The sequence below is a fragment of the Suncus etruscus genome, chromosome 1, assembly GCF_024139225.1.
Source record: "Suncus etruscus isolate mSunEtr1 chromosome 1, mSunEtr1.pri.cur, whole genome shotgun sequence".
In the NCBI taxonomy this organism is placed as follows: Eukaryota; Metazoa; Chordata; class Mammalia; order Eulipotyphla; family Soricidae; genus Suncus; species Suncus etruscus.
This window is the reverse complement of record NC_064848.1, coordinates 77,608,206-77,618,447: the sequence shown is the minus strand read 5'-3', so window position 1 is coordinate 77,618,447 and position 10,242 is coordinate 77,608,206. Positions and strand designations below refer to the sequence as shown.

Here is a 10,242-nt window from a genome sequence, read left to right as displayed (position 1 = left end):
TTCATTTATTTATGCTAGTACTCCACATTGATACACTAAAGCTGGGGGTGGGGGACATTTAAGTTCTAGGAACTCTTGATTCAGAGTAAAAGTCTTGATGATAAAGATACAAAAAGTGTTTTTTTTAAAAAAAAGATACAAAAGGTCACACAAACTAAAAATTGTTAGAGGGCAATTTAATCCAAGACTAATTTTTTTAAATCTCATTTCAGGTCCTCGTAAAACAAACATTAAGCACATGCTTTAACAAAATAAATAGAATCTAGAAATATCTAAACATTTAAAATCTATTTTAATAGAAATATTACCTTACAATTACATAACACTACTGAAGCAATTTCACAAATTCCATTTTACTTCATTCCTCACAAGAGCCCTGTGAAGTAATCTTAACAATTTACAATTATTTTATGTAAGGCAATGGAAGCACAAATATAATAAATGAGTAATATAGGAACTAAAGATCAAGTATGTTACAGCTAAGGTTATGATTTTAAATACCTTAAAAGAAATGAACCCAGATTATCATGTACAGAGATTTTAAAGCCTTGTTTAATATAAATTACTATAAATTTTAGCCATTACATATTTCTAGTAAGAGTCTCCCTTAAAAGTTGGACTCCATGCTTTGGTACCTTTTTATACTGTGGAAATATTTGCTTCCAAATATTAATTTATTTTCATAGTTCTTAGGCTTTCAAAATGTCTTAATGCTAACAAAAATAGCTTTTACTTATCACTCAGAAGTTGGCCTTTCTGAGCCACACTCAGTGGTGTTCAGGGGTTCATCCCATTTTAGTGCTAGGTGACCATGCAGTACCAGAGATCAAACTCAGGCTTTCTGTATGCAAAGCATGATGTACACTAGTGGACTAGCCCACTGAGCTATCTGACACACATTATGACTTAATTTAAAATTGATTCAAACTTAGGCTCCAAGCCAAAGTAAACACATTCATCTACATTCTGCTTCTACCCTACATACTTGTAAAATCCTCTTCACATTATTCCTAAGGACAAACTTACATTAAACAAGTACCATTAAGAAAATATATCAGTATAAACAAACATTTTAAATAACTGACTCCAAAGTGAATATCTTCTATTGACTCAGAAATAACAAATACCACTTTAATTAAAAATTCAGTAATTTGAAAAGTACAGCAATTTTGTTCATTTATTTTTAAGTCAACATTAATCTTTATATGACATGGCCAACAGTATCAGTTTTAAAAAAATATAATAAAATCCATTTCAATCCCAGATTACTCAAAAAGCTCAAATCATTTAATCAAACATTATAGGTCACATGTGATAACAAATATTTGTAATAATGTGAATATTGTAAAATATACATAAAACAAAGTATACTAAAAATGAGGTAATCTTTGTGGTGATCAATGAAACATACATGATTTCTTATGGTATTCTGGTACCAAAATCATGAATTTCTTATTTTGGTTAAAAACAATGCAGGTTTGTGATGACTTGAATGTTAAAATAAATTTATGCTGATCATACATTTTTCTAAAAGAATATATCCAATTTAAAAATAAAATCAAGATACTTTCCCAAACCCATTTTATGTGACTATATAAAAGTGAAGCCAAATTATGTTGTTAATTTGAATATTTTACAACCTATAAAAATTACTTTTTAAAATTTCTGGTTTATTAGCAAAACATTTGTTTTGTCAAACTTTGTCATACCAAGCAGCAAAACTATACACATATAGTAAAATAAACTACTATTTTGGAAATTTGAATACATATTATGACTTCCACATATTTGATGAGTTGCATAATTTGTTGGTTAAGGAATAAACACTGACATAATGAGCATGGGACTTTAAACACAAGAATTATGATAATTATTTGAAAATAAGATAATTAAACAGAATTATAATTAATTATAATTAATAAAAGCCTATACTGTCCTCCAAAATTAATGCTTTTGAATAATCATTTTCCATGTATTTATTTTACTGAAAGTTTTTCATGTTTACAAAAGAAGCCAAAGACAATATATAATTAACTACTAATTAATGGAAAATGTATATAGAGAAAAATGGATCATTCCTTTAAGTCTGAAATAGATTAGCTTAATTAAAATTTTCATCACAAATTACTTAGTAGTATTTATACCTCCAAGGATCAATCACAAAAATTCTAATGGTAAATTATAGTATTTATCTTTAATTCATAAATGAGTAAGTAAAATCAAGTCATTATGTCTCTTTAGATGTTAGAATGAGAAAAATGACTACTGAACAAAGGCAGCCAACTCTAGCTGTACAGCAGCATTTTATGATTTCATAAAGTGATACAGAGGTCATCACAAAACCAGTTTAGACAGGTATGCCCCTAATACTTTTAATTTTCTTACATTTCTAATACTTCTCAATTCATTTATTGACATCTGTAACACTCAATGATTCTCTTTATATTCACTGTATATTTCACTGTATATTTCAACAGCATTCCATTATAAATTCCTTGACCTAAACATTTTTTTTTTTTTTTTTGTGATTTTGGGTCACACCCAGCAGTGCTCAGGGGTTATTCCTGGCTCCATGCTCAGAAATTGCTCCTGGCAGGCACTGGGGACCATATGGGACTCCGGGATTCGAACTGATGACCTTTTGCATGAAAGGCAAGCGCTTTACCTCCATGCTATCTCTCCGGCCCCCGACCTAAACATTTTTACAGAAAAGTTGAAGATAAAGTAAACAAAGGTCAGCTCAAAAAATCAAAATGACTTGTAAAAAATCTCTAAAGTGCTAAGGCAAGTTCTTCATTTCTTTATAGTTTACTAAAATTGGCTTGAAATTCAAATGCTAAAAGAGAAATGCAATACTAGGTGAATGCTTTTCTGAAACATAATTTTTTTTCTAAATGTGATCTATTCACCATAGTCAACCTCTCATACAGAAAGCAATCATGCTAGAGCTGTAAAAGGAAAGAGTGAATAAGCAAATAAAGAATATTTAAAGGGTATGTCATCTTCATGTGATGTATTTAATGGATCAAATGAGTTTTTAAAATTAAAACATCAATGACAGTGGTTATACATTATGGCCAGGTTATGTGAATTCAAGACTCTTTAAATAGGCACCATAACTACTTATTTTCTCTTTTGAAAATGAATGTCAAAATTTCTCCACTTAACATAAATAAAGCTAAAACATAAACACACACACACACACACACACACACACACACACCAGAAATTTCATTTTGAGACCTTTAAAAAGCAGCAAGAGGAAGACCTCATATTCTTATATTAAAGCAGTAAAAGTATTATGTCAAATCAATTTTCCAAATGAAGATTAGAAAATTTCCTATGAAGGATTTCAGATGAGAACACGAGCATATGATAGAGTTGTATGTCCTCCTCCAGCCCCTGATCAATACTTCCTTTTCCCCATATCCCTTTAATAGAAGGTCCTACAACCTAGTGGTCTCTGGTTTAAATATCAGTTAACACTGCTGCATGGGGTATTGGAGAAAGAGTATGCTTGGAGGAAGAAGGCACTGAATTAGTGAGAAGACACAATTATATAAGACATAATAGTAAAAAATTTTATAGATGGATTTCTGACTTTTTCTGTATACTGTTGTAAACTCATGTAAAGCAGTATAACCACTAAACTACTGCTTTGAAGGTTAGACTATATGAAAGGGAATTATAGCATCCTATTTCCCAAAGTCCTGGACTAATTTTTTTATTGGAAAGAACAAAGGACCCAAATATTTCTTTAAAATCTTTAGAAGAAAGAAAATGAAAAATGTTATTTGTTTGAAAATCAAAATAGTATCTATTGATATGTCATTCCATACCCTACATTATTATGTCTAAAAATTACCACTGCCATTAGATGAGAAATGGATGTTTTCCAGAAAAATATCCCAATTCAAGTAATTTTTCTCATTTAGATTTGTTTTATCCATGACTAAACCTTCAAATGGTAAAATCTGACAACCAAGTTACTACTTTTCAACAGATACCAACTCAAAAGTAAGCAGCAACAGTCTCTTCAGGTTATAGCTAATTATACTTAAAATGAGAATGAAAGTTAACGTGAGAAGGCAAGTTTCAAAAACTAAGCACAATATAAAAACAGATCTCTTTATAATACTCAATACGTTCTTAAATATTGTAATTACAACTTTTAGTTTTGTTCCAAGGAATGCTTACAACTTTTAATCAATGAAAATAAAGGGTGTGTTTCTGCTCAATAACCAGGGGTTTTACCCACTGCTCAACACATTTGGCAAAGATTTAGTGCTAATTTTCAGAAAAATTATGCCTTATTTGAAAGAAAATTAAATTTGATAGAATTAGGAGGAAAATAATCTATGAACAGTTGTTTGAAAACTAATGATCCAAAGTCAGAGATAAGTAATTTTCAAAACATTTGTTTCAGCCATATCATCTAATATTAAAGGACAGATATGAATTATTACTTCATTTAGGAAAGTTTAGGCAACTCCCTTTATAACCTATACCTCTTTGACAAAAACTGAGCAATATAGGTTTTTCTACCTTCTGACTTTTGTTTTTGTTTGGGGGCCATACCTAACAGTGCTCAGGAGTCACTGCTGGCAGTGCTAAGGAGATCCTACATGGTGTCAGGGAATAGCCAGAATCTCTTGCTTGCAAGGCTTTAAACTCTCTACCATCTCTCTGGAACCCTCTATCTCCTAATTTAAATAAACTTACATCCCTGCTAGAAATAAATTTAAAATTCAGTATATTATTATTAGCTATATTATCAAAGTTATTATTAAAGTTGATTTTATTAAACTACCTAATTATTAAACCAGACCACAAAATCAGGAGATAATAAGATCTGGAAAAAAGGTAAAATAAAAAGAAGTCTAAAAAACAATCTAATAAGGGAAACAAGCCATATCCTTTTGTCACAATTAATGCAGCAGACAAAAATAATTTGGGTAATTTTAAGCTATTATGTCTAGAAACTTCCTGTCCATTCTCTATTTTTAGTTTTAACCAAAAGAGAACTATCACAATAGTTGGAAAAAAGAATATTGTTTAGTCTATTACAATAACTTATTTATAAAACTAAGAGTGGAGAGGTAATAAATATTATTCAGAAAAAACCCTTATCAGCATACCTAATCAATTAGTTTAAATTTTCAAAAGTTGGGCCCAGAGAGATAGCATAGTGGTGTTTGCCTTGCAAACAGCCGATACAGGACCAAAGGTAGTTGGTTCGAGTCCGTTCCTGCCAGGAGCTATTTCTGAGCAGACAGCCAGGAGTAACCCCTGAGCACTGCTGGGTGTGGCCCAGAAACCAAAAAAAAAAAAAAAAAATTTTTTTTCAAAAGTTGTAGAGGACTGTATTGTTTTTAAAGCTTCAGTGAAAGAACAAAATAGTACCAAGTAATAAGGTTTAAAAAAGTATAGAGAAAAGAAGGCAAGAATTAAATGCTTTTCAATCCCATGCCTAGGGCCTATCACATGTAGTAAAACATATTGGAAGAGCCAAAGTAATCAAAAGAACACAAAATGAGTTTCTTTACAATTTAAACACTGACTTCTCATTTTACTCTCTCAATACATGAGTTTCTTGCTCCGTATCTGCTTGCTTCTACGGTATTGCACTTTAAGTTCCTATAAAGGCTTCAAACAAGATGTGTAATGCTAACAGATTCCAGGCCTTAAAGCAGAATGTAGTAAACCTGATTTCCAACACTCATAGATTCTGTGATTAGTAGCTACACAGAAAAGGCCACCCAATCAAAAGGGTGGGATGCAGGAACACAATTTTGAGTAGGCATTACTGAGCAACATTTGTTAAGCTGCTTGTTGAGCCAGTCATTCCATTTTCACTTTTCTGAAGTGTTCTCACTGCACTTGGAACCTGCATTCCAGTACTCAAAGAGAGTCCACCACACCAAACCTGAGAAAAGAAAAGAACCAAAGCTTAAGAATTTAAATCCAAATAGTACTTCCATTTCACTGGTAAATGCCACATCAATGAATATCAACAAGTACAAACTGATACCTATTGTGTTTGAATGAAGGGGAAGTAGAAAAGCTATCTCAAGTAGGTTTTAGAGTTACAGAGATGATATGAACTCACTGGATAGATGAAAAAAGGCTGAGGACATCTCGTACTACTAGGAGCAAACTTCTCCAGCAGAGACTAGAGCAGAGTCGGAACACTGTCAGGTGTGTTACCAAAAAACAAAAACAAAAAAAACCAAAACAGTACTCACTAGATATTCACTCTAGAGAAGAAACTAAGGGCTGGTAGTAGGAATTTATAAAGTTAGATTGGCCAATATCTAGCCAGATGTTGCCAAATTTGTTTAGCGTACCACCCCTATTCAGAAGAAAAATGTTCGTCCCACTGGCAATCTACCTTCTTTAAGCAGACTGACAGAAAGCATCTTCCAATTGTAGCCAAGACTTCTACCACCACCCCCAACTCTGCCCCTGCATAATTCTAGTAAGCCAACCAGAGCTTGGGGAGGGGCAGTGTTGCCCACTTTGAGAAACACTTTCATGGGCAAAAGTATTGGCAGTCATTACTTATACTAACCTCAGGACCAAAGAAGAGAATAAAGAGCCAACTTTCTTATCCCAATTACTGTTACTGATTCTGAGGTGAGGTGTGAAAGTATTTAAAAGCTTTGGGGGTTAAAGAGATAGTACAGGAATTATGATGCTTGCCTACGAGCCAAGTATTTACTTCCCAAGCACTACATCTGGACATAGAAGCTAGGAATAGCCCCCGAAAAATGTCAAGTGTGGTCCGTACCACTATTCCCAATCTATCATCACCTCTCCAAAAAACTCCTTATGCAAACAGAGTAAAGTCTACTAATTTTCACCCAAATTTGTTACTAAGAACATAATGGTGGACTTCCAGGAAAAGTACAAATAGAAATATCCAAATACACCTAACATTTATTTCCCCATTTGTTAGCTACAAATAAATCTAAGTGAAAAAAAAAAACACACTTTTACTGAAGTTAGGGGGGTAGCTAACAAGTATATGTCTAAGACTCAAGTTCAGTCCCTGACACGAGAGGGCCCCATGAATAGATGAATGACTGTAACCTTGGTGATCCTCATGCACTGTTAAGGTAGCCCTGGTGAATCCTACATCACCGGGTCAAAGCAGAATCATCAAATGGCCAGGCCTGAGCATGGACACTATAGCTTAAATTATCAAGCACGGTTGGCCAAGTATCATCCTGACTAGCCCTGAGGTCCTCTGAGCATTGATGGATTTCTCTCTAATCCCCCAAAAATGTAAAGAAGAAAATAATATTCAATAAACAATCATTCATCTAGAAGTCAAGATAACTAAAATATTTAAGAATGGATCATTAAAACAAGTTTAACTGCCACATATATATCAGACAATGTTAAGGTCAGAGAGAGTCTTAAAAAGTTAGTATTTCTGGGCCCGGAGAGATAGCACAGCGGCGTTTGCCTTGCAAGCAGCCAATTCAGGACCAAAGGTGGTTGGTTCGAATCCCGGTGTCCCATATGGTCCCCCGTGCCTGCCGGGAGCTATTTCTGAGCAGACAGCCAGGAGTAACCTGGCACTGCCGGGTGTGGCCCAAAAACCAAACCAAAAAAAAAAAAGTTAGTATTTCCTCCCTCAAATTTAAGCTAAATTGTTCAATATTTGTCAAGAAACTGGAATATTTACTAAGGAATCTATTGGCCTATGAAATTTACATCTACATCATTAACTACATAATTAATTCTCAAATTTTTAAACATGCAGGCTCATTAACAATAAATTTTAAAATAGAATAAAAAAGGTAACAACTATAAAACTACTATATTACTTATTTTGAAAATATCTAAGCAACTTACAAAACTATTTACTTAAATTATCTAGCAGAAAAGTTCCAGAACAAATTAATAAAGAAATAGTTTGTTTCTGTAAATATTCATCAAAACTACGTATTATGGCTTGTGTTCTTTTATGTATTAATATTTACTTCAATAAAATGTACCAAAAATTTAAAGAGTAACAGATTAGTAAAAGATGGACTGGAAAAAGAAATATAAAAAAACAGCACATCAGTCTATCCAAATATATCACATATATTCTTCTTGATGTTACCAAACCAAATAAAATATAAATGAGATACTAACCATGAACCCAGGTAGCACTGGCTGAGTAAATTTTGTCTTAAAGGAATATAACAACTGCTTTGAGTTTGCATCATAGAAGGAAAGTTGACCTAAAATTAAGAAGGAAAAGTCTAAATTACATACAAAAATGTAATACCTAATCTAACATAAAAATGCAGAAGTAATAAATGCATATTTTGACAGTTTGGTTGCAAACTAACCAACCTAAAATTCTTCACTGAAAAATCAATAGTAAAAGCCCAGGGGCCAGAGAGATAGCATGGAGGTAGGGCATTTGCCTTGCATGCAAAAGGGCAGTGGTTCGAATCCCAGCATCCCATATGGTCCCCCAAGTGGGCAAGGGACTTATATTGCATGAGGCTAGCCCAGATTCCACCCTTGGCACCCCATATGGTCCCCAAGACCTGCTAGAAATGATTCCTGAGCACAGAGCCAGGAGTAAAAACTAAGCACTTATGGGTGTGGCTACCAAATAAAACCAAATAAATAAATTGGTTTAATTTTCTCTATTTTTCCTTTTTGTTTCAATAAGCAATGTTGATAGCTCATAGAATTATTGAACACACTGTTTTTAAAATGGCAAAATTGGGTTTTATTAGTCTAAGGTTTCAAAGTAGAGAGCAACATGTGGGGAACTTATAGTTATTTGAGTATAGCAATGACAACTACCTGCAAATATAATGTATTAAAGACTGTAGGGGCCGGAGTGGTGGCGCAGTAGTAGGGCATTTGCCTTGCACACGCTGGCCTAGGATGGACCGTGGTTAGATCTCCTGACGTCCATATAGTCCCCCAAGCCAGGAGCAATTTCTGAGCGCATAGCCAGGAGTAACTCCTGAGGATCACCAGGTGTGGCCCCAACCTCCCCCCAAAAGGATTGTATACTGTGTGGCAGATGGACTCAGTAATGTCTACAGCCTATTCCAACTCAAAAAACACCTGACTTCACCACTTTATTTAAAAAAAAATGTAGGGAGGCTAGAGAGAGAGGGCACTTACCTTGCACATAGCAGACCTGGGTTCTCCCCTAATACCCCATATGGACCCTCAAGCCCCATCAGGAGTGATCTCTGAGCTCAGAGCCATAAGTAAGCCCTAAGTACTGCCAGGTATGGCTCAAAACCCAACATCAGCAACAACAATAAAATCCAAGTAGGGAAGGAATTAAAACAGACAAAAGAAATTTTAGTGTTTGGGGCTGGACAAACTATATAGCAGATAGCATGCTTGCCTTATGTTGTCAACCTGGGTTCAATCCCCAGCTTACCATATGGTTACCGAAGCACTGCCAGGAGTGCAGAGCCAGGAGTAACCCTTGAGCATTACCAAATGTGGTGCAAAAGAAACAAAAAGGAAAAAAAGAACAAAAAGAAAAGAAAGAAAAGAATCTTAGTGCTGAAGACAGAAATTAACAAAAATCTTCCTTACAGGTCTCTAGGCAAATAACACATCATGTCAGTTATACAGCTTAAAAATTGTAATCGAATATGCCAAGAACGATCACTACGATATTTATGGAAACTCTGCATAGACTACCAATAAAAAATACTGAGGAAAAAGTTAGTGATAATGAAACGACTCATAAGAAAATAACTTACCCCCATCAAAATCACAAAAGACACCTATTCTTTCTGGAACAGTAATGTCCAAAGCTTTTACTTTATTATTGTGCTTTGCTGCAAATGTGTTTTGTAGCCAGTTGTTGACATGGATACACCAACTGGTATTTGTCTTTCCCAACTGGTCAAATTTTCCTAAAGTCTTATATGCTACTCCCACGCTGTAGGATTTACAATCTCTTTGGGCCTTCACCTCCCAATAGTGTTGTCCACTTTCGATAGCAGTGTCACCTACAAAAAAATCAGGAAGACATATTTGAGTCTTCCTTGAAAATTACACTTTTTTTTTTAACCTATGTCTCATCCACAAAACAGCACCCAAAATTCTGATCCAGGAGAGGAACTCTCGGCACAGACACAACAAATATAGAGTACCAGTTACGCTACTTCACTTGTATACTATTTATTTATATATTTATTTATGTTAATTTTTTTCCAAACATAAAAATATTCAGTGATTTTCTTCTCTATTAAG

General features: G+C 34.0%; 1 protein-coding gene across 1 annotated transcript in view; it reads right to left on the bottom strand.

Moving 5' to 3' along the window:
* Positions 1 to 5,561: 5,561 nt before the first annotated feature.
* FSD1L (fibronectin type III and SPRY domain containing 1 like) overlaps positions 5,562 to 10,242 on the bottom strand; it is a 45,964-nt gene continuing 41,283 nt past the window's right edge. The window contains exons 11-13 of the mRNA XM_049770841.1: positions 9,747 to 9,998; positions 8,149 to 8,237; positions 5,562 to 5,926 (exon numbers count right to left, since the gene is read on the bottom strand). Of these exons, the coding sequence (XP_049626798.1) occupies positions 5,804 to 5,926; positions 8,149 to 8,237; positions 9,747 to 9,998 (464 nt within the window). The 3' untranslated portion in view covers positions 5,562 to 5,803. The remainder of the gene's footprint in view (positions 5,927 to 8,148; positions 8,238 to 9,746; positions 9,999 to 10,242) is intronic.